Below are 24,919 nucleotides of genomic sequence, written 5' to 3'. Positions count from 1 at the left end.
ACCACATGTATTCTGTGTTGCTTTTATTTAATGAAAAAAGCTAATTTCAAGTCTACAGTAAGCTAAGCTGAATACAAAGTCTTAGTGAAGGAGGCCTGGTGGTCTTATTTATAAAAACATGGCTACTGTCCTTTGGCCTTAAAACTTCAGGAAAGGCACTTCAAACGGCTTCGTGTTTGCATGTTTCAGTGCCAGAGCATAGGAATAGACCCTGGCGTCCACGGTCAGATGTTCTTCAGCTACCAGAGCTAGAGGAAGCAAAGGATACAAGTTAGATAGTGAAGTTAATCAAGGACAATGCCCCTTATCAATCAGCCCGTCTTTACTGAGCTACTACTATGTGCCAGGTCCTGTGCCAGATGCCGGAGGTAAAGTGGTGAACGAGACATTTTCTGCCTTCAAGGATCTTACTCTAGTGAGATAGAAGATGAAAGAATATATAAGCAGGATTACAGTTCCAGCGAGAGACAAGAACAAGAAAAAAGCATAAAGGCAGAAGGTCACACATTTGAGATGATTTTATATGTTAAAACAGCAACGTTCTAAGTTTGTAGATAGATTTGTTTATTTATAGCTCGTTCTAGGGCTCAGTGGTGATTCTTCAGTCCCTCAAAGAGGGGTTCATCTGTCTTCTCCACCGCTAGGGAATACGTATTTTCTATCCACAAGTTAAGCTGTGTGCACGACAGGGCTGGAATTCGAGCAAGAATGAGGTCTGAGGGGCACCTGGGTGGCTCAGTTGGTTTAGCGTCTGCCTTTGGCTCAGGTCATGATCCCGGGGTCCTGGGATCGAGCCCCGCATCGGGCTCCCTGCTTGGCGGGGAGTGTGCTTCCCCCCTCCCTTCCCCTGGCGGTGCTTACTCTCTCTCTCAAATAAATAAAATCTTTTTTTTTTTTTTTTAAAGAATGACGTCTCAGAATCTTACGCTATACAGTGGGCTTTAACGAGAACTTCTGTGTCGCTCTGGTGGAGGTGATCAGACTTGGCCTCTGTCACTTGTTTTCCTACCCACTAGTGCAGGAACACGCTGGGAGACGTGTTGATCCTGGAAGGCAGGGTTAGGTCCTCCTCTGTGTGGCAGGTGCTTGGTAAGTGTTGAAAGTTACTCCTCAGAGCAAACAACTCAAAATACCTTCCCAAATGTTAACTTGTTGAATAAATGGTTTGATTGCTGTATTTTGATTCTAATAAAGCTAGGAAAAAGGGTTCTTTTCCCCCTTCCTCTTTCTACAGATCTGTCTCTGTCTTCCCCTCTTCTAAGGCAAGACGGAGGTGAAGTTGGACGGAAGGGAGAAGGAAGTTAGTTCTGTGAGAGAATACTTCCCGAAGACATACGGCATCTAACATTTAAGCCCTTCAGTGCCAACATTATCTTGTTTAATTTTACTGCTGCCTCCTCAGAGACGGGGGCTACCTCTCGTCCTGTTTTAGGAGAAAAGCCGGGAGAGGCTGCGAAACGCGTTCTGGTTCGTGACTGATACACGGTCAGCTGAGGGGACCCAGGCAGACGCGACAGACTCCGAGTTGTGCTGTCCGTTACTGGCAGCTACAGCGTTCTCTAAGTAAACCGTGGCTTGCTTCGGTGCGAGCGTTTCTAATCTGAGACCCTGGCCTGGTTTTACCTCAGGCCTAGTTTTTATTTTTTTATCTTATTTTTTAAAAGATTTTATTTATTTATTTGACAGAGAGAGAGAGTGAGCGAGCATGAGCTGGGGGAGGGGCAGAGGGAGAGGGAGAAGCAGGCTCCCCGCGCAGAACAGGGAGCCCGATGCGGGGCTCGATCCCAGGACCCTGGGATCGTGACCCGAGCCGAAGGCAGACGCTGAACGACTGAGCCACCCAGGCGCCCCTCAGGTCTAGTTTTTAAAAAACATAAAGTAGGAAGGGGTGCATTCTGGGAATTCTGAAATCACAGTCGTTTTTGGAAGCTCATGCTTACTTCTAAAACAACACAGACATCAGAAATAAAACTGTAAGCCAGTGGTTCTTATAGAAGGAGAGGAAGAGAGAGCCCTCAAAGCCTCAGGTCAGATAGTGCTTCAAGTTACTTTTTGAAGTAAAAATTTTAAAAAACATTCAAATTAGGAAGATTATCTGTTTCTTTACAGATGAGTGAATGGGGCCCTCCCAGCCGGGCCTCTGTCTGTCTCCAGTACGGTACATCCTACTGTGGCTTTATCAGGGGACGTTTGTCCACATAATCTTAATTTTTTACCAGATCTCTAGGAGATGGGTTGACCAGGAATTACACGATGTAATTACATGACCAGTGATTTACTAGGGGTCACAGTGGTAGTCTGATTCATTATATCGGCATATTGCTCTTCATATACCTCCATCTTTGTAGAAGGAATATTGTTAAATTCTCCTTTAACTTCAACCCTGCACAGAGAACCATCCAGCAGGTTAGCATCTTTGAGGGTCAGCTAAGAGATACCTACTTAGGCCTCTGCATTGCCCTGGATTAGAGATTTGAGGTATAGAGTTTTGGCAAATCTGTAGGAATATGATCCTGACTCTTCTATAGGAAAAAAAAAAATCCACCCTACTGAAAGCTTTCACTTGACGTAGAATGTTTTGCTTACATTTTCAAACTCTATGCCACCCAGAAAGGAAAATTACTGTTGGTGAATTGCAGCTGTACAACAGTTTCTAGGTATTTGACTTTATTGAGGAAGACTATATTTACAGAAGGGGAATTGTATTTAGTGCCCCACTGGATGGGGCTGGGGCTGGGGAAAATTGAGGAAGTTGGGGAATAGTCTTAATGCTTACCATCAAGTCTCTTCAGCAGGTCATTCTTTGGTAAGGAAATTACTTCGACAAATTCTAAACAAACAAAGTGCAAGTGAAAACAAAGCTGAAGAATAAGAGGGCCTACCAGAACACCACAAAATGCCTGCAGCCATTTCCACCGCGCTAAGCCATTCACACGGTCAGCCACTGCTAGCTGGGTAACATACCTCCATCTCCTAAAAACAAACAGAGGGATGACGCTGTGGTCAAACACTGCAAGACTTTTGTGCAAGACACACCGAGAAGGGTGCAAGAATTGAACAGAAACCTGGGTCTCTACTAATTTCATCTGGGGACGTGGTAAAAAGCATTCCAACAGTACAAAATTATTATTGTTCTCCAAATCAAATGTGTAATAGCAACATTTAAAGCATGTTCTAGGATACACACACATGCATTTTTAAGTTGTTAAAATAGACAAAATTCACCATTTTAACCATTTTTAAAGGTCAGGGGCATTAAATACACTCACGCTGCTGTGCAGTTATCAGCACTATCCTTCTCTGGAGCTCTCTCAGCCTCACAAAGAGAAGCGTGGTAGCCACTAAGCAGTGCGCCCCCATACACGCTGACCTCCATTCTACTTTCTGTCTCTATGAATACACAGATTTTAGGTAACCTCATATGGGTGGAAGCACAAGATTTATGCTTAAAAATTTTTTTTCTTTTTAAAAGTGAGCTCTATGCCCAACGTGGGGCCTGAACTCATGACCTGGAGGTCAAGAGTCGCATGCTCTATGGACTGGGCCAGCCCGGTGTCCCTATTTATGCTTTTTGTCTCACTGCACTAAGCACTCGGCACAGCGTTTCAGACTTCATGCTGTTACAGCCTGCACCAGCAGGTCTCTTTAAGGGCTGGATGCTATCCCGCTGTGCATCTGCTAATGGACACCTTTCGGGTACCGTGAGGGTGGCTACATGAACGCTGGTGTGCAAGTACCTGGGCAAGCCCCTGCCCCTGCTTTCAGTGCTTTGCGGTGTAGACCTAGGAGCGGAACTGCCGGCTACTGGGTGATCCTGTTCACCTCTGAGGACGGCTCTTGCACTGCATGTCATACGCGTATTAGCAAGTCTGAACTGAGCATTTAGAATCAGCTGCGAAGGGACTGGAACATTCAGGAGCACGTAAGGCGGTGAGAAATGGAAGAGTACGGCTGTGATGTGACTGTGTGTGTGTGTGACACGTGACTGACATGACTGTGCCACATGTGACTGTGTGACACGTGACTGTGTGTGAGAGCACCACCTGGAATGGGGTGGGAGACGACATGGACAGACAGGCATCAAAGCTCGAGTCCGAACTTGCTGAGAAATTAATAATAGAGCCAGGAACTTCCTAAACGCTTCTCTAAGAACGGAACCCCCTGAAGACTAGTCAGCTGCTGTCTGCTCACAATAATTTATGCCATTCTTATAACACACAAAGACAGAAATGAGTGATTCTGAAGATTTTCACTGTTGACTCTTCAGATCTGTGGCTCATATTACCACCGTGGGCATAAACTCCACACAGAAAATATGTAAATATTGTTAATTTGACATTTTATAAAGAAAGCATACAGGTCAGTAAGCGTTGAAAGAAAAATGCTAAAGGACCCAAGATTAGGAAAAGAGCCTGGAGTACCGATGACGGACCTACAAGCCTATTCTGACAAGTCAGAAACCGAATCAGTAGCAAGTTAAACGGTCTTTAACGCAACAGCACCTTAAACGTATCCGCCGCACACTCACCTGGCTTCGGCTTAGGCCTCACGTTTTCAGCATCATCCCCATTAATAGTCACCGTCACGATGTGTGTGGTACAGTTTGTCAGACCTGGATCCATACATACAGCTGCGGAGAGAAGCGACAGGTCACCCTGACAGACACCAGTCACGTGCCATCTCTTTCGTTACTTAAATGTCTTCGGAAGAAAACCGGGCTCATGATTCACAGTTAACACAGAACTTGTGCAGGCAAACGACGGTTGGCCCGATCCCCTTGGTAGAGCTGCAGGACCGCCGAGCATGCGCGTAGCCAGCACTTGTACTTTCCCCCGAGTTCCTGAGTTCGGTAAATCTGAGGGGTTAGGCGGTACTGCCGTGCTGTCAACTCCTTTCACCACCACAAGAAACAAACTCTAGTGAGGTGCCTGGCACATGGATGAGGTAAGAGCATAAAGCTTAGGACGTGGGAAACTCGGGAAGGTAATGGATTTCACGTTTCTGCTCCAGCTTCAGGGCCTTCTTGTTCAAAGTGGCTCCCCTGTGGAGGGGAGGCTCATGGGTAGAGGGTGACCAAATCTAACTAGGATTTCTTGTCAGTGAATTAGCCAAGACAAAAGCCATCTGAATCCTGAGCATAAAGAACACCCGCATTATCCTTTACACACAGAAGAATCTACGGCTTGACTAATTTTCAAGTCTGTCCCCGAGTGCACACCTGGATAGCAGTACACACCTGGAGAACACTCTGCAACATCACCTTTGTAGCCAGTTTCTTCCTCAAGCTCCCGAAGAGCCGCTGCTTCTGGGCTCTCATTATCATCGATGAGACCTGGAAGTTCAAATCATTTGTGAGGTGGGCTAGGTTAAATCCAGGGTTTTGGAACCTCTCCTTCTAGTAGAATTGTGGTTGAGCTACATGAGAAGAACCAGAGGACTGTGGAATGTGGTTGTACAGGTACAACTGACTGAGGTTTGGAACTTTTTTAAGAAAAAAGGGCGAAAGAAAAAACCCTAGGCACATCGAGTAGGTTCTGGGAGCTCTCATCTGTTCGTCTTACTTAGACCTCAACTGTTCCCAGGAGTGTCTCGGCACTTGTGTTCTGCACGCGGATTCCTGTGAGGACAAGTGGCTCAGTGCTGTTGGCCCACTGACCTTGGTGACGGACCAGCTATGTGCCCCCGCCCAGGAAGCCTGGCACTCTTTTCAGTTTCCTCAGGTCACAATGTCACCTACTTGCTTTCCTCCCTTGCAGAGCGATCCTGGGGCCTGGACAGAAATGCTGGCATGAGCATCACCTGCGAGGGAGAAGGCTGGGAGGCTGGCGGACTCGAGGCAGCTGATAGGGAGGCCAAGCGGGGAGGACCGTAGAACTTGGATTATTTTACTCGAAATAACGCAATGAAAATGTAAAATACAGCCTATTCTGTTACTTTTAAAGTTATTAATTTCTTCAAGTGAAATGGCTGGTAAATGAGAAGGAGAGTTGGTATGCCTTCTCATGGGCTGGAATTTCAAAGTACAAAACCTATACCGCTAATGATAAATGAGATCTAATCTCTTCAGATGGGAACAACCCAATTAAGTCCTATGATGCCATAGAGCTTCAAATTCTGGATAGCTCTACTTAACTGTGCAACTCAAGAGAATATTCTAGTGGAAGTTAAGACCGTTTCCCTGGCCTGTGTACATACAGGAAGATCAAGATGTCTTTTCCCTTCACGATTTTTGGGGTTAAGAGTCTGACCTCATTATATTACTGTGAATTTCTGGTTGGAGGCAGATCGCTAGTGATAGAAAATGGAACTAGGTTGACAAATTAGGGAAACGCAGTTCCTCAAAGAGAAGTTAGAATGTTGCTGAGAGGTGGCTGGGAAAGGCCGGCTGGGACGCCACCCTTGCCTCGCTCTCGGGCTTAGTGCGTCACTAGAACGCGACCGGGGGTAGCTCGCTGCAGGGATGCTTCTGTTTTACTTAAAACCACAGGGACAGATGAAAGTGTTCAGGGTCCATACGCTGCAGTGCTCGGCGCCGGGCCCGGCGGTCCCTCGGTTCAGGGACTCACCTGCAGGGAATTCTAGGCAGTAGCCTCCCATCGGTGGCCGGAACTGCTTCACCAGAACGATGCACTCGTAATGAAGAGTCCGCTGCAGCACTGGGATGACCGCCACGCCTGTGAGCAGGAGATCAAACCAAGGGAATCCCTAACGAAACGTCCATGAGCATTTAGCACAGGGTCAAGGACACATTCCTGCCTTATGCTAACCTCTGCAGAGGCCCGTTTCTCACCCCGCAGGAAGCCAGACTGCGGGTGAAGGGACAGTCATCTAACGTGTGCTTGTGCGTCCTTGAAGCAATGAATCAAGTCAGTCTTGCTGTTTGTGGTAAACGCTAGCTACACTGGATTTGACTGTTTTAGGATCGAGGACCTTTTCTCCCAAGAGAGAAACCTTTTGCATGGCCTTAAAACATAGGCAAAATCCCACTGTGTTCTGGAAAACACAAAACTGCCTACGGGGAGCTCTTGGCTACTCCCTTGCCCCCAACTATCCCCACAGGCAGAAACAGCAGCTGTCGCAGCTACTCTGTGGACTTTCAGTAAAAACAGACAACAAAATGAAAGGGAAAAAAACAAAGACCTACTGCCCAACCTCTCCTAGATCAGAGGGGATTTTCAGGATCTTTGCAGTCAAAGCATTTATGCGTGGAAAGGACAGTGAAATGAATGCATAGGATAGTCTTCTCCTAATTCCATTTCCTCATCAGCTTATAAAGCAACTGGTCCATCATAAAGCAGGGCCAAATATTTTTCCAAATTAAAGGCTTTCACCTAGGTCCTCTGAAGAGAATACACAGGATTTCGAAAAAGTCGTATCTAGACAACAGTATGTGGCTTCAAGTTATACTGACTTATATTTGGCTCTAAATATTAGTAGACCTGCCCCTCAAAACATTGTACCGACCCGAGATAACAGGAGCCAGAATTATGTATCAAGAAAGCCTGACTGGGATGCCTGGGTGGTGTACTTGGTTAAGCGTCTTGATTCTTGGTTTCGGCTCAGGTCATGATCTCAGGGTCGTGGGTCGTGAGATCAATCCCCATGTCAGCACGGGGTCTGCTTAAACTCTCTCCCCCTCCGCCTGCCATGCTCTCTTTCTCAAATAAATAAATAAATCTTTAAAAGAAAGCCTGATTTAGTCATGTAACAATGCAAAAAGGAATAGCAGGTTTAAAGATGAAAGATCATAATTGAAGAGAACTGCTCTGAGGTCTTGGTTAAATTAAAAAGAACCCCGCCTCCTGCAATAATGTGCGGTGACTTCCTTCATGAAGAGTTGTAACAGGTTTGCACTCCTACCATCAGCCGACTGTCCTTTCCTGGTTGTACGTTTCACAGTTTCCCAAGTTCTGTCCAGGCAGAGAAGAAAAAACAAAATCACTGGTGTTACAGAGGGGAATGTCCTTGGGTTTTTGGTCCACAACCAGAACTTTCAAATGCAAAGCATGCAAGTGTACTAATGATAATGGTCAAGAAGACCACAGCCATACACATCTGTATAGGAAAAGCCAACTGTGCTTTCCTGTAGCTCCTGAAAATTTTTCCAAAGAAAACGTGCCACCAACATCTAACCCTCTGATGCTATCTAAAGAGAAGGCCTGTTGTTCGCTTGAGCTGCCTTTCAAATCGTTCACTGGAAATACTTCAGGTTGGATTTTAAATCTACAGGTGAGCAGTCAATTAAGCTACAAAGCTACTGAGCGGTCTGTGCAAATTACGCCCCTATGAAAAGTCCAGTCTTTTTGCTAAGAACAAAAGATATTCTGCATAATATGAACTCCTGAGATGTTATTTACACATGACCTAAAATAACAATTTAAGAAAGCAGGACCATTCCATTTATTCCTTGAGGAATTATTAAATTTAGTTAAGTGCTGTCTTTTGCATGTGTGAGATCTTACCTAAGGGGAAAATGGTCCACAGAGGAAAAAGTGAGATGAGCAATGGCAGGTTCCTGCTCCCTTTCCGTGATTAGCTGTTTCTTTCTGGGGAACGCTGTCCTGAAAATCCAGTTATTGCTACAATTGTGTCACTTGTGTTTGAAGGGGAAGGACATGTGAGGGAAATTCCCCTTCACTCTCTTATCCCTTAAACAGAAAGGAGCAGTGCTAAGAGATGGGAGTGAAGAAGCAGATCAATTTTGGATCTAGGAGAAGTAAGCCATCTGAGTGGTGCTGGAGACTAGGGTAAGAAAGGCATCAACGTCAGCCTCCCCACAGAAGAGTGGGTTGGAGGAGATGGGCTGCCCAGAGGGGCCCTCACACCTTTGACGAGCTTGTCCTTAAGGGTTGGACTGTGCCACATTTCTATGGAAAAAATCTAGATTATTCAATCTAGTTAAAAAAACAAAACAAAAAAAACCTTTCTGGGGGCGCCTGGGTGGCTTAGTCAGTTAAGCGTCTGCCTTCGGCTCAGATCGTGATCTCAGGGTCCTGGGATTGAGCCCCGCATCGGGCTCCCTGCTCGTCGGGGAGTCTGCTTCTCCCTCTGCCCTCCCCGCCTGCTGGTGCATCTCTCAAATAAATAAATCTTAAAAAAAAAAAAACAAAAAACCTTTCTGTAAACTGTAGATCTTTCGGTATTATACCCAAATTCTAATGGCAAACGTGTCAAAATGAACCTATGAAAACCAAACACTATTATGGCAACTCACACCTGCCCAACATTCCTGTTAGTAACAAGAAGCCAACCAATAAGCAATTCTGATCAGTAAATAATACAGATTGCGAGAGACGAAACACCTTTTGGCAGAGCTCTCTCTGCTACCTCTTAAGGTTAGTTGTAAAGACTGAAGACAGTGCTGAGGAACACTGAAGGTGTCACCCCAAAAACACTAGGAATAAGGGAAACAAAAACAGTAGCATCATTATAGTGGTTAAGATGAAGTAAAATAACCAGTAACAAGCCATGAATCATGAGCAAGGAAATATAAATGCATTTATAAGGAACCCTAGACCAGGAATGCCCCATGAGAGCTCCAATCATCTTCAAGGGACTCTGAGAGACGGACTTTAGATTGAGTCAGAAAATCTTAGTCTCTGTCTGCCTAACAGCTAATCCCATAGCCACAAACTCCTTGAGACTGTTCTCAGTTGTAACACTAGGGAATTAAGAGTTAAGTTATCTCAAACGCCTCTTGTAGCTTTCAAATTCAGATTCTAGTTAAGCTACTCCAGTTTTTGAGTCTTTGTTATAGGAAAGCCTCTTTTCCCAGAACATATTGTTAGCCTAGTCAACAAACACAAAAGGCAGGAATGGCAATAAAGGATGACTTTGGCTCGGTCCCGAATGTCTATAAAGGGGGATGCTGCCAGCAGTTTTTACACAACTAAAATCAATTCTGTATCTTTATCCACAAATAACATGGTGGCACAAAGGATTTTCAAGCTGCTATTTCATCCTTACCGACATGCTTATGTATCAGGTACCAGATAAAACATTTGATAAGTTTATATATCATGACCTATGGGAAAGTCCAGAGAGTCACTCTGCAAAGCCTGACATTTGGTACGAAACGTCAATGTGTCTTGTAAGAGCTCCTTGGAAGTCATGGGGAAGACGTCCACGTGCAAGAACGGAGGTGAACATGCTATAAAGGGCCATGTAAGCACGGTATCTGGTAGGCTTTCGAGTGCACCCCTCAATACTGAGACAGATGCCTTGGAGGTGAGACCTGGATGCGAGTATTGCGATAAAAAGCCTCCAAGTGATTCTGATGCACATCCCTGTTAAGAAATGCTGACGGAGGAAGATGAGTCAGGTGAAGAGATGAGCTGGTGCAAACCAACATGTACTCTTTCAATCAGTTAGTGTTAAGGGTTGTATCTGTTATAAACAACTTTAGAGGGAAAAGAGAGTCAAACCATATCACTACAAATTGGGTTCTAATCTGTCTACATTTTCACAAATACAAGTACATTTGAGCATATTGTGTTCCTGAAGGCTTGGGCCTGGCCACATTTCTGTATTCCTTTACCCGCTAGTAATTTCCTACTTAGTTCCACACATCAAACTCATGTAAATAAGTGTTCTGTACGCTTCCCCTGTGTTGGACTGCAGTGTGCCCAGTTTCTTACTTTGAGGTTTTAATTTAATCGTGCTTTGGATAGCTTAATGTTTCCTACAGCTCTCCAACACTGGCCCTTATTAATACTTTTAATAGTTTAGTAAATGTAATTAAAGTGGTTTCAGTTATTACTGGCAAGTCCGCATACTTTCACAGGGATGACAGATATATTTTCTCATGAAGAAACTCTGTTATCTGATCACTTAGGAAATGGACTTTTTATATTAATTAATTTATATCATGTAATCTGGATACTAAATTTAGTTATATTTTTGTATTTTCTCATTCCACTTCATTCCTATTTATATTTCACTAGGGAAATGCTTAATCTATTTTTAACATATTTTTCTCTGATAGTTAATTATAAAATCAAAAACTTTCTAAACAGAAAATTTGGAAAACAGAAAAGGTTTACCACACAGGTGCCTTTAATATTTTGCCAGTTTTCCTTCTTAAATATACTATTTGGAAAGAATTTAAAAAGCATAAATACCATTTCCTATGTTGTTAACAACTTAATCACTTTTCTCATATTGCTAGATTGTCTTCAGAATCTGCTCTGTAGATGACTGCAGAGATTTTACCAAATGAATACACTAAAAAATTATTTCCCCACTTTCAGATTGCAGAATAATTGACACACAAATTGTATCTGAGGTGTGCAACATAGTGACTCAATAATTATACAAATTACAAAATGGTCGTAAGTGTAGTCACTAAAGTTGTTACAATATCATTGACTATGTTCCCTCATACTGTACATCATATTCTCTTATGTTACACTGTAACGATCATTTCCCAATTTTTAAAATGATTAGGGTGCTTTCAATTTGTTGTCTTTTTAAATTTTGATGAACATATTTCATGTACAAACCTGACTCCAAACAGTCTCAGGAATGGGATTACTTAGGTCGAAGGGTGTCTGTCTGGTACATACTGTGAAATGCTTTGCAAAACTTTTTCCCCCCCCAATTCACATTTCCATAAGCAAGGTGTAAAGGATGTAAGTTTTACCTCAAACCCAGAACTATTCTCTCCTTAATCCTTCTAATTTACAAATTAAAAATTGGTGTGACCAGAAGGAGGCAGCCTGGATGGCTAATTATTCTGCTGCTTTATCAGCTTAAGTGAGGCTGGCCCCAAGTCTCAGGTTCATAAGAATCTCCTCAGGGAGAATGGTGTTAAAAATCAATTCCTGATTAGTTATTATAACAAACTGACAATGTAATTTTATTCAGAGATTATAAGCAACCCAGACATTCTGACAATGAGAAAGCACTGAATTAGATTTTTCATTTAAGACCAAGTTTATAATGAGGAAGCTATCACAGTTTACATCAAATGCTAAACAGAGACCTGACTGAGAACCCAAATACTGTGCATTTTACAGAAGGGAAAAAAATCATTTACCTTATTTTCCCAGTAGGATCCATGTACGTTGTTTTTTCAAGCTTGACCCATTTTCCTTCTGAAATTAACTAAAAGGAGACATTAATTTGGGAGATTTTCAAACTGAGGATTTTACTTAGGTTTGTTTTCTTTCAGATTTTCTCTTCCTGGCCCTCCCGGAGCTCACGTGCCCCTCCCAGTAGTTGCGGGAAGTTTTCAGTTCAAAGTATGGGAAGTTTTTTTTTCTGAAGGGTGGTTGGGTTTCTTTCTGGAGTTTGGGAAGTGATACTGAGAGATGAGAATTGACAAACGGGGGGTGCGGGGAAGTGGAGAGGGAGAACCAGGAGTGAGGGGTTTTCGGGGACCTAGTGTTCTATCCTCTGAGCTGGGTGCTCATCACAGAGGTGTGTTTCGTGGGTAGAGAGTCCTCAGTGGTGGTTTATAGTCAGTGACCGCATGGGAAGGCTGACTGAGGAAACCATGTCCAACAACCGCATTTCTAGGAACACGTGGGTTTCCCATCCCCTCCAAGACAGGTGGCCCAGGATCGCTCTGCCTGGACATTGAGTTTCGGTTACCTGGACTAACTTACCTACGGCACTATACTGAACTGACAGAAGAGAGTCACTGCGGACATAAAGCAGTAGCTTTTTTCTCACTATCCTATCTTTCACTTCTGGCCAGCAGCAACCTAATATTTATCAGCAGATCTATTCACAGACAACATGGAAAGATTTTTAAATCGTAAACAACTGCAGGAAGATGTCAAGGTCAGAGTTCCAAGGCGAAGGATTTAAAATTTATCCATTGCAATGGTTCCTGCAGAAAGAGACTTATTAAAAGCTAAACCAAATAACATACAACATATACATTAGTTCTGGAATTCAGACTACAACTAACAACTTAGATTCTTATTGTTCTTAAACATATATATTGAGACCACAAACAGCTAACTAAGACGTGATACTTAGGTATGGAATGTCTAAACCCTAAAAGTCACGTATGACTTATTCTTCTACCCAGGGAAACTTTTAATAAAATTTTGAAAATTTTTGTATCAACAGCCCAAATCCACTTTAAAAACACTTCACTAGTACATATAATTAAGAGATACACTATTGCTCCCACACAAGAGCAAAATGTCCCTGAGTCCTAAAAAGGGAGTAGGAACAATGTTTAAGAAACTGTGTTGAATAATTGAATACACACACACAAAGAATTAAATATAAACATTTGAAACAACAGTTTCTACATTTCATTTAAACTCAGCTCTGTGTAGGGAGGGGGCAGAGAAGTGAAAAACAATTTATACCTCCTCTGAAATAATAGACTGTTTGGTATTTTGAGAAGGATCCGCTGGTTCTTGGTTTTCCATTTTCAAAGTACTTAGTCTTTATAGTCCTCAGGCAGGAAGGTCACGCTGTAAGATAATAAGATGTGTTTAGGCTATATTTATTTTTCTGAATTAAACATTTGTCCGGAGGCCACCGGTGAAAATACTTAAATGGTGAAAAACTTATCTGATGTCGTCAATGCCGCTTTCCTCACGTGAAACCTGGGAGGACTGCCTCAGATGGAATGTCAATGCCAAGGCCCCAGGAAACATCCAGGAAAGAACACGCAGCCTTCCCAGTCAGATTCAGCTCACAGTAGCTAAACTCCTACTGGGCGGGAGCTGGGCACTTACACAGACATTCTTGGATTTTTCTGACTCCAAATTTAAAAACTTTCTAAGGGGGAAACAGTACAATAATTGTATACCACTCCCCATTCCCACCCCTTCACCACTGTCCCTTATCTACCCTTGACAGCTAAACTGTAAGACTTCTATGAGCTGCCTGTTTCTACCTCCCATATATCTTTTTTTTTTAAACTTGTAGTAAACGGATATACCATTTTAATAATGTTAAAATGTGCAGCTCAGTGGAATTCAACACATTCACATTGTTGTGGCCCGTTCACTTTAAAGCTTCAACATGTATAAAAGTCAGAGTTGTACCGGAGTTGACCAGTAGCACCAGCTCTGTCGTGGAAAGAGCAGGCCCCATCCCGTGCTGTACCCTACTCCAGTCTCTCCTTGGCTTATTCTCCTGCTTTTTGTACCGAGTGTCTGAAAATCTTTCTCTGCCCTCAAAGTGGACTGAATAACCTGGCTGCATATAGAAGTATGGGCCAAAAATCACTTTCTATTGGAAATATGGAGGCCTTGCTCAGTTGTCTTGCTTCTGGTATTGGCTGTTGTGACATCTGAAGCCATTCTGAATCCTGATCATTTTCCTCTGTGGCCTCTTTTCTTTCTCTGGAAACCTGTAGTTATTCATGTCTTCATGTTGATGTTACTGTATTGGGAACTCAAACGGGTCCTTCCTTTTTTTATTGAAGTGTAGTTGACATACAGTATTTTATTAGTTTCAGGTGTGCGACATAGTGGCTCAACGTTTACATGTATTATGAAGTCATCGCCACGAAAATCTGGGTACCATCTGTCACCATATAAACTTGTTACGATATTGTTAACTATATTCTCTATGCCGTACATTGCATTCCCATGTCTCATTTATTTTATAACTGGAAGTTTATATCTTTTGTTTGTTTTTTTTTTTTAATTTATTTTTGAGAGAGAGCGAGCCAGCATGCATGTCCGCATATGGGTGGGGTAGGGGCAGAGGGAGAGAGAGAGTCTCAAGCAGATTCTCCCAGCTGAGCGCGGAGCTTTATCTCACAACCCTGACATCATGACCTGAGCTGGAATCAAGAGTTGGTGGCTTAACAGTCTGAGCCACCCAGGTGCCCCTGTACATCTGTACCTTTAATCCCCTTCCCCTGTTTTGTCAAATGGGTCCTTTCAATCTGGAAGCCATACTGTGCTTCTTTATGGGGAACTTTTCTTGAAATATTTCACTGATAATCTCCTCCCCTCTATTTTCTATGTTCTTTCTTTTAGGAACTGACATTTAGCTGTTAGACTTCCTGAACCGATCCTCTGTCTTGTCTTTTTCATTCCTATTTTCTGTTTCCTTGTTATTTTATCTACAGTTCTCAGTGGCTGCTCCAACGCTTTACTACTCTTAAGATCTGTAGTTCCCTCACCTAGCCCACCTCCTAATGTTTGCTACAGGGAAAATACAGAGAATCAACATCAACTCTCCTATCAACTGTCTTGGAGGAAAGAGTGTCTTTGCTCTATTTTTTTTTTTTTTTAAGATTTTATTTATTTATTTGAGAGAGAGAGAGAGCATGCACAAGCAGGGGGAGCGGCAGGCAGAGGGAGAGGGAGAAGCAGACACCCTGCTGAGCAAGGAGCCCGATGCGGGGATCCTAGGACCCTGGGATCATGATTTGGGCCAAAGGCCACCACTTAACCCACTGAGCCACCCAGGTGCCCCGCTCTGTTTCTTCTGAGGCCTAAAGTAATAATGACACTACCCATCTCATTTGCAATTTTTATCCCAGATGGCAAATATCCTCCACCCTAAAACGCACCCAACAAAACACATTTAACCTTCTCATAACCCTGTTCTTTCCTTCCGCCTTCCTGGACTTCTTGAAAGAACAGATGATACTACTGAGTGTATTTACTCAGCCCAGTGCAGTCTACTCCTTTACCATCTGCCCATTTACTCATCACCCCCAAGCCAGAAATAGAAGTAGCTCCAATCCCTTATTCTCCTTCACCACTTATAATTTATCCATTGTAAGTCCTAAAAATTCTGTCTCAACATTTCTTAAGAGTGTCCTATCCTTACCATCACTGCTCTGGCTGAAAACCTCCCACCTGGGATGAAATTTCCAAAACCATCTCCTGGACATGAGATTTTTTTTTATGTTGTCCAGTGTTCAACACTGCTCACAGTTGTGTTGGTATAGAAACTCCCTAAAATCACTGCTGAATAAATGAAGGAAGGTGGGATGCTTGGGTGGCTCAGTTGGTTAAGCGTCTGTCTTCTGCTCAAGTCACGATACCAGGGTCCTGGGATCGAGTCCTGCATCGGGCTCCTTGCTTAGTGGGGAGCCTGCTCCTCCCCCTGCTTGAGCGCTCTCTCTCGCTCGCTCTCTGACAAATAAATACAATCTTTAAAAAAAAAAACTGAAGGAAGGAGTAAAATGAATCCAGCTGGGTAAGTCTGGACAGCCATTCTGTTCCAAAGTAAATTAGGTTAGTTTGAGGCCTGCGTAGACTTACTTTGAAGAATAGTTCCTTGTCTAGTTGTCTTTATTTGACTAACTTAGTTTAACTCAATTTCAAAATTTTCCTGGCACATAGTTAAAGAGATTCACACTTCCTGATTTCAAAAGTTACTATAAAAGCCACAGTAATCAAGATGGCGTGGGTACCAGCCTAAGGAGACAGACATAAACTGATGGAATAGAAAATCCAGAATTAAACCCACAGATTCATGGTCCATTGATTTTCAACATGAATGCCACCATTCAAGGGGGGTAAAGGATAGCCATTTCAAGAGATTGTTCTGGGCTTAGATACATACATTCATGAGAATGAAAAAACCTCACAGGTGCCTGGGTGGCTCAGTCAGTTGAACGTCTGCCTCTTGATTTCAGCTCAGGTTGTGATTTTGGGGTCATGGGATTGGGCCCTGTGTCAGGCTCCACGCTCAATGCACAGTCTGCTGGAGATTCTTTCTTTCTCTCTCCCTCTGTTCCTCCCCTGCCCCCTGCTTGCGCACATGCACCCTCTCTCTAAATAGATGGAATCTTCAGGGAAAAAAAAAAAAAGTGAACCTCTACCTAACACTGTATATAAAAATTAACTCAAAATGGATTAAAGAGCTAATGTAAGAGCTAAACCTACAAAACTCTTAGAAGAAAGCGTACGTGTAAATCTTCATGATCTTGGGTTAGGCAATGATCTCTTAGATGTGACACATTAAAGCACAAGCAACGAAAGAAAATACAGATAAATCGGACTTCCTCAAAGTTAAAACTTGTGTGCTTCAAAGGATACCATGAAGATAGGAAAAAACCCACAGAATGGGAAAAAAGTTTGCAAATCTGATAGGAGAACTGTATCTGAAATATGCAAAAAACTCTTAAAATGCAATAACTAAAAGACAACCTAATTAAAAATAGCCAAAGAACCTGAATAGACATTTTCCAAAGAAGACATACAAATGGCCAGTAAGCCCATGAAAATATGTTTGGCACTTTTAGCCATCAGAGGGAGGCAAATCAAAACCACAATGAGATACCACACTTCACCCCTACTATGATGATTATAATTATCAAGACAGATAACAGCGTGTCAGGGAGGATGTAGAGAACTGAGACCCTCATATGCTGCTTGAAGGAATGCAAGATGGTGCAGCCATTTTGGGAAACAATCCTCAAAAGGTTAACGACAGAATTCCCATGACGCAGCAATCTCATGCCTATATATACCCAGGAGAAATGAAACATATACTCTCACAAAAACCAAAAACTTGTACACAAATATCTGTTCATGGCAGTATAATTCCTAATAGCCCCAGAGTGGAAACAACCTAAATGACTATCAGTTGATGAGTGGATAAATAAAATGTGGTATTTCATTCAATGGAATAATATTCACCCATAAAAAGGAATGAAGTACTGATGCATGCTACAAAATGGATGAACCTTGAAAACATTACGCTAAGTGAGAGAAGCCAGATACAAGAGGCCAAATATTGGAATATTCCATGTATATGAAATATCCAGAAGAGCAAATCCAGAGATAGAGAAAGCAGATTAGAGGCTGCCAAGGGACTGGGGGGAAGGAAAGACTAGGGAGTGACTACTTGTGGGTATGGGGTTTCTTTTTGATGAAAGATGTTCTAGAATCGAATAGTGGTGATGGTGACACCATCTTGCAAGTACACTAAAACTACAGAATTTTACAGTCTAAGAGGGTGAATTTTATGGTATGTGAATTGCATCTCAATTAACAAACACCTTTGCAGTCTTAAAATCCCCAAGAGACAAATAATTGGGTTGTTGAAAGTCACGTTAGGTCCAAAGGTTGACCACACCTAGGAGACTAGTTCAAGGAGCTCTGCTTTGGACTCAACAGACTCGTAGTGTATGCGTGGCATTCCTGTACCCAAGTGACCATTTTACTGTCCTCTGGGTGTATATTTTGCCTCATACCCAACACATACTTCTGTTGTAAAATTAACTGTATTTCTGTTGTATCATGAAGATGTAATCAACACTGTTGCTTGCAGATTATTTTGTGGGCAAACCTAGGAATTCAATTTCCAGTAAGGACTTCAGCAAAGAAGCAAAACTTGAGGCCTTAGGGAAGAAAAAAAATGACATTATGCTAAAGACATAAAAACCACTTAAAGATGATGAGAGAAAGAAACGTGTATACATTTTCACACTCATTTAAACCATTAAGAAGTATGCGCAAACTGTATTAATGTTCGTAAAAAACGAACGTCGACTTTATCTTAGGTAACTTGGCTAGAGCACCCTGTGGCCGAGGGGCTGGAAGTGAGGTTGCGTCCTTGGTGCTGGGAAGGCAGCAGTGGACTGCACAAAGGCCCTGTCCGCCAGGAGCTTACTTTCTGGTGGGAGGAAGGGGAGAAAACAGAGGAACAATATACAAAATTTATGTGGGAGACTCTTAAGTTTTACAGAGGAAGATGAAGAAGGATAAGAAGAGTAGAGAAGGTGTGGGGTGGGGGTTGGTATCTTTAGAGCATCATCATGAAAGCCCCCTTTAATCTGGTGACTTCTAAACAGAGGCTTGAAAGTAATAAAACAGTAAGCTACGTGGGTATTTAGACTAGCCAGTCATTTAGCATATTGACTATATGCCTATAGCATAAAAGGCAGTTATTCCTGGTAAACTTTTAACTATCACTGGTTTATATATGACAAATAATTTACATTGTTAAGAGGCAATCAAAGTAGTATGCTGACCCATACGAAAACTAGCCATGGGTTAAAATCAAAGGTTGGCTACTGCTCACTGCCTGTGTGGTCTCCACACCCAGATAAAAGAACTTTCTCTACTTAGATTTTTATCTTCCAGATTTCCATTCCCTTCTATTAGGAACATATACATCACAGAAGGAAGATTTCCTCTGCTTTTAATTCTGTCACTTAAGAGAAAACTTTTAGGCAACCAAGGGACCCCATTTAGTGCACAACGTAATCTGTTTAAAATTTAGGTGCAAGATGCTTGGGTTAAGTTAAATTTGGACCTCCTTTTGAAAAGTTGTATTTTGACCCCAAATAACTTTTTCTGATGCCTACCCAAACTTCTTAAAAACAGAGAACTGCAGGCTTCAAAAGTATATGCACCATCTGAAGTTCTTAAAAGAAGAGTTAGATCATCTGTGACTTTTCCTGTTAAAAGGGTTCCTAATCTGGACTCCCAGAAAGTCTGGACAAAATGGAGGTTGTCCCCCGTCCCCAGGTGAGTATCTTTGGCGGCAGAAGGGCCACTAGCTCCTTCAGATTTACACACAACTTTAAGACATTTAAGTTATCTGCTAGGTCCCCTTATCTTTATATGTTTATAGCTTCCTTCAGATTGTCAAAGGGATTGTTGATGGCCAAAAGGTGAAAAAGTACTATTCTGAAGGATGGTCCGTCCCTCAGATCAGCTACTCTTCATTTAACCAGGTTAGTTAAACTCCATTACAACACAGTCTCAGTAATCAGAAGAAGATTTTTGGTCAGCAAATGTTAAGCTATAAACAGTTGTTTCAAACAGAATGTATTAAAAAATATTTAAGCTAGAATGTTAGAGAGCTAGAAAGACAACAAACTACAGACATAAATTATAAAAAAGAAAAAAAAAAAAGTGGCAAGCCGGTCTGGGCCTCTCCAGGGTAATTGCTTGGAATGCAATCAGCCCCAAGAGGTAACAGCATTTTGTAGCAATCTGCTGACAGTGTAATATAACCAAAAAGTGTGGTTAAAGGGTGATTTCAAAATATATTCTTTATTCTGTGATTCCCAAAAATGTTCAGGATTATAAAAGCATCTCAAAAATACTACTGAAACAGAAAAAGAGTTTTATTTTTAGCACCATTTCAAAACTGGAAGCTAAATGGTGCCATTTGGGGACCAGTCCCTCCAAGTAAGGTGGTGCAGAAAGAAATGAAGCTCCAATGCATGCTGCACACTCCTGTCTCAGTTACTGTGATAGAGCTTTCCTGAGCTGATTCAATGCTATTTTTAGATTTTAAAAGTAAAGTGTAATATCAATTTTATCCACTTCATTAGCTAGAATTTCAGGTCATCTACATTTTGCTGCTAAGCTGCTAATATGTACATGTTATACTTAAAATAATACCTGTGTATATAATGTTGTGTTCAACTGTTTTAACTCACATAACTGTTTTATGTGGTTTTAGTTTGGTCTGAACACTGAAGGTCTATGATGTGTTAGCTGTACGATTTTTCCAGGGCACCAAAAACTCTTGTAAGGGAAACATCACAGGATTCTTAGAATTGCCATACAGTGGTAGGCAGGAGGTTTTTATGAGGGGCAGTTCAAATGCTTGGGGAAAAAAAAAACACACACACACACACTAAGTGCAAACTGACCCATAATCCTGCCCTTGGGGACTTCATAGTTCAACTCGCAAAGGACCAGAAGGGTAAGTGCCTATTATAGCGATAACGCAATACCAGGGTGTTTTAAGTGAGCAACAAATCACACCCACTTGGGAGGCAGGGAAAGTAGTAGACTTTGAAAAGGCTACTCCTAAGAGGCCATTTGATATTAAGATAGGATTTAGATACCAAGAAGACATAGAAAGCATTTCAAAGAAGGAACCACATGAAAAAGACACTAATTAGGGGAAGGGTTGAGAAATTATAGTAGAGTTTGGCAAGCTCTGTGGTTCTCAGTCGTCCCCTATGCCCCAAACAAACCCCATATGATGGATGATGTTAACATATGCAAACACATTTCTAAGGGCTTACACAGATTTGGCTGGATGCCTGCCCCCTTCCCCAAATTTGCGGACAAATAAAGCACCCAACAACTCTAACTGGCATGCCGCAAGCTCTTGTAACTATGTAAGCTCCTTCCTCTTGGGGATAGCATTTACAATTCTCACTGAAGGGAGGAAGAAAAATGATTATTTTTTCACAATCTTGGGTATTTCAGTCCTAGTAACAACAGCTGGATTCAGGTTAAGTGGGAGCGGAGTTTGCACTCAGACTTCTCATTATTCAGTTATTACCATATTGGAATCCCTGCAGTTTGCTGACGTTGCAAAGTGAAGCAAAAATCACAAGAAATAACACGCTGGCGACTCTCTCCGAGATAAAAGTATCGTCAACATCATTTATGCTCAATCAAATAAAAGTTGTAGAAGCTCAAATCATAAGCAAAGCTTCTGATTGACCAAGGTCAGGCAGTTGAAACAGTTTAATAATTGGATTGAGAAATTTCCAATAAGGCATTTTGAAAGAAATTAAGTGGGAGAGGATTAATTTTTGCAAAAAATAACTTTATGATTGTGTAAAGTCAAGCATTAAACGCTTAGGCCTGTCCAAGATGCCATTCCACATTCTTTCAGAATAATTACACAGAAAAGCCACTTGAGTTATAATAAACAAGTAATTAGTATAGTTACATTTAATGGTCTCGGTTATAATCATAAAACTTTTAAAAATTTAATTTTTTTAAAGATATTTTGATCATTCCTTCTTTTGTACCACTTACGGTAAAATTTTGGTATCCACATCAAATGGATCTACTTTAAGTGAACTTTCCTTTGCTGACAATTATCCTCAGATAATGAAGACTTCCTGTAATTTGTTAATTATGGAAAGCCACTGAGTTTCCTTTCTTTTCTGGCAGATATGGGGTTGGGTGGGCAGAGAGGTAACTAACATTTTCCTGAAATTACGCTACTTGGTGATTTATAATCATTACATTTAGTTTGGGTTGTGAACTAATTACCCTTGGGAAGGTTAACTGGTTACAGCCATATAATAATGCGACCAGTAAAGAACCTCTTGCAATAGCCCAATCAAGAGATACCATAGGTTTGGCCTAGGGTGGTAGCCCTGGCAAGGTAACAGACTTAATTCCTTGCATATGAGACTTTATTACTTGTCCTAAACCAGCGTCTAAGGAAGGGGTTTTCAAAGCTAATTTCAAGAAGATGTTCTCAAAGGACATTGGGGCATCAGGAGAAAGGGGTAGTACGGTGGTCAAATAGGGATACACGGGAGTTTGAGATGTTGGCATGATATCCAAGTGGATAAAACCAGCAGGTAGATGGAAGTATTAATTTAGAAGGATTAGTCATGTGGGATTCAGGGCAGGAAATGTTTTTCATTATTTAATTTAGAATTGCCCAATAAACCCCCTCCCCCACAATCATTTAGCTACTGATATTTTTAGGCATGCATGAGAAAAAGCAACTATTTCCATTGTTGTAAAGGTTTTATTGAAGAAACTTGAGAATAAACACTTCATGGCTAAGTGAAAAAAGACAAACATGGTGGCTAAAAAATAATCAAAGGGAATTTAGCTGTATCCATTCAAAATACCTGAGTATCTGTTTGTAATGTTGATTTGAGGCTAGTTAAATGTGTAACTAGTTAACTTAAAATCAACTGTAATACTAAAAAGTCACCGAACTCACTTCTAAAGTATACAGCCCAAATAAAAGACATCTGCAATAAATTCTGGCCCTGTAGTGTTTAAGTTTACAAACTTGGCTGCTTCTCTACAAATAACCAGTTCTGTATTAATGCTTTGCAGCTGCCTCAACCTCTACACTCAAGTTTCCTGGGCTGTTAACATATTACTCCTTCCAGAAGGACTATATTCCCAGTTTCTACTTTCTTCTGTACATCTATTAATTCCTATCTTCAACAGACAATAACCTTACCCTAATTCACCTCATCAGTGCTAACATTTCCTTCAGCAGCACCCTTTTTTTTTCTAGGTCAAATCAAGACAGACATTTAGAGTGATCTGGCTTTAGGTCTCTCTTAGATCTGGCAGTCTGGCACGATTCTCCCAGCATATATGGAATATTGCTTCAGTTCCCCCTCAAAACAGAAAGGACTACATAATCCTGGATCTCAGAAGTACTTAAGAAAAACTACTGCCGCCCCTCCCCCAGCACACACTGCAACATTGTAATTTACCTCTGCTTTGGAAAATGTATCTTTAAAAACGATGCTCCCAACTAAACCACTTAGCCAGTAACATTTTTGAGAAAAACAAAACATGAAACTCTTTGGGGGAGGAGTTTCTAACTCCAAATAGGCAGAGGAGCCTGTAATTATCCTAATGAATACTCTTCCAAAGAGGCCTGTAGTCGGTGGGGTTCCCACCTCTTTCTAATCTAAAACTGCTTAGACGGACCAGAGAGTGTGCAGTTTTAACGAGATACCTAAAATGTGTGCCCTTAGACGTGACGGGGACAAGCCCAAGGCAAGTTACTCAGCAGCTAGAACCTGATTCTTCTGAAGAAACAAACAAAAGTGAACTTTTAAAATATTCTATTGTCTGGTCGCCATCTGATACATCATCACGGAAGGAATAAGGAAAATAACAGAGTGATGGAGAAAAGAGGGAAAAAGAATGATACTGCAAATTTCACTAGGCTAGAACTCTCCCAGTCTTATGATTCCAGCATGGCCCGGCTACTGATACAATCTGGCTGTATTTTTCCAGGCTGCTACTTTGGCAGGGCTGGGATAAATGAATTTCACGCTCAAAGGAGTCACCTCTCCCCTTTTTGTCGGTTTCCCCCCAATTTATCTCTCCCTTCTACCTTCAAAGTCGAACTCCCCAGGAGCGGACCGACAGGATTCTCTCCCTCTCACAATCCTCCTCCACGAACGGGGAGGTGCCATTCCCCCCTTTGCAGATGCTTCAACCACTGCACTCCCACGAACAGGTAACTGCGGTGTTTCCTGCTTTCTCTACTCCGAAGAGCCCAAGCTCTTCTACACCAGTCTCTGGTTTTCTCTAAACTGGCCCTCCTTTCCGCCCCCTCGCTTTCCGGGACTCGAGCCCAGTCCGCAGACTGGGACACGCGCGCGCGGCTGCCCGCACGCACCAGCTGTGCTCGCTCCCTCCCTCATCCCCAAAGAGGGGATTGTACAGGATTGGCCCGCGCCCAGTTACCTACTCCAAGGTGTGGGGTGAAGGGGAGGGTACTCCTTTGGGGAGGGGGACGAGAGAAGAAAGCACGAATCCGAGGCAGCAATCTCAGAAGACCGGGTGCTACTGCTTCAGGCACAGCCGCACCTCGCGGTGATAAGAGGATGTGCACTCGGCCGCTCCCGGCACCCGTAGAATCCCCCGCCCGTAACCTCGCCGGAAATAATTACCTTCCGGGGCGGTGCGCGTCTTAGAAGCCCCTTCTTAACACTTCCGGAATTCCTTTTCCGGGACGCGAACGCTTTGTGTGTGTTTGTGCGTGTGTGCGTGCATGAGTCAATACTAAAAGGAGTCCCTGCGATTCTCCTCGCTCTCTTTTCTGCTACCACCTCCTTACTTTATGGACCGGAAGAGTCCTTGAGCCAAAATAGCTCGGCGGGTACTTCCGGGACGGGAGACCTGGGTTCCGGGAGGGTGCTGGAAGGAGAGGGAGAGGCGGCGGCGGCGGCGGCAGCTGGAGGATGAAGAAGGAGCATGTGCTGCACTGTCAGTTCTCCGCCTGGTATCCACTGTTCCGAAGCCTTACCATCAAGAGGTAAGACAGGAGGGGTTTTGTCGGGGCGATAGGCAAAAGGGAACTGCGACATTTTGGGCGAGTCCTAGCTCCATCCAAAAAAAAAAAAAAAAAAAAAAAATTAAATAAATAAATACAAAAATGCAGGCCTTACAGCGATTGGATGGGAGCGCCAGTGCCGAGATTTCGACTTCCTAGTGGTATTTCAGTGGGGGGGGGGGGGAGGGAATTAATGAAGTCGATCCTTGTTTTC

At 42.5% G+C, this 24,919-nt stretch overlaps 2 protein-coding genes across 6 annotated transcripts in view; one reads left to right on the top strand and one right to left on the bottom strand.

Moving 5' to 3' along the window:
• Window positions 1-8: 8 nt before the first annotated feature.
• On the bottom strand, window positions 9-24,462 carry NUDT5 (nudix hydrolase 5). Of its 5 annotated transcripts, none has more exons than XM_027592073.2 (10): window positions 24,323-24,462; window positions 13,329-13,436; window positions 12,038-12,105; window positions 7,861-7,910; window positions 6,567-6,674; window positions 5,237-5,332; window positions 4,529-4,630; window positions 2,965-2,973; window positions 2,777-2,830; window positions 9-248 (listed from the first exon to the last, which is right to left on the bottom strand). In XM_027592073.2, the coding sequence occupies exons 2-10, from the start codon at window positions 13,389-13,391 to the stop codon at window positions 139-141; spliced, it is 660 nt and encodes a 219-aa protein (XP_027447874.1). In that variant the 5' UTR covers window positions 13,392-13,436; window positions 24,323-24,462; the 3' UTR covers window positions 9-138. The 5 variants fall into 5 exon arrangements, with proteins under 5 accessions (XP_027447874.1, XP_027447876.1, XP_027447873.1 ...); XM_027592075.2 differs by lacking the exon at window positions 24,323-24,462 and adding an exon at window positions 24,117-24,292; XM_027592072.2 differs by lacking the exon at window positions 24,323-24,462 and adding an exon at window positions 24,121-24,292.
• Window positions 24,358-24,919, top strand: part of CDC123 (cell division cycle 123) — a 57,164-nt gene continuing 56,602 nt past the window's right edge. The window contains exon 1 of the mRNA XM_027592071.1: window positions 24,358-24,687. Within this exon, the coding sequence (XP_027447872.1) occupies window positions 24,614-24,687 (74 nt within the window). The 5' untranslated portion in view covers window positions 24,358-24,613. The remainder of the gene's footprint in view (window positions 24,688-24,919) is intronic.

This window comes from Zalophus californianus, chromosome 9, assembly GCF_009762305.2.
Source record: "Zalophus californianus isolate mZalCal1 chromosome 9, mZalCal1.pri.v2, whole genome shotgun sequence".
Lineage (NCBI taxonomy): Eukaryota > Metazoa > Chordata > Mammalia > Carnivora > Otariidae > Zalophus > Zalophus californianus.
This window is presented reverse-complemented; position numbering and strand designations above follow the sequence as displayed.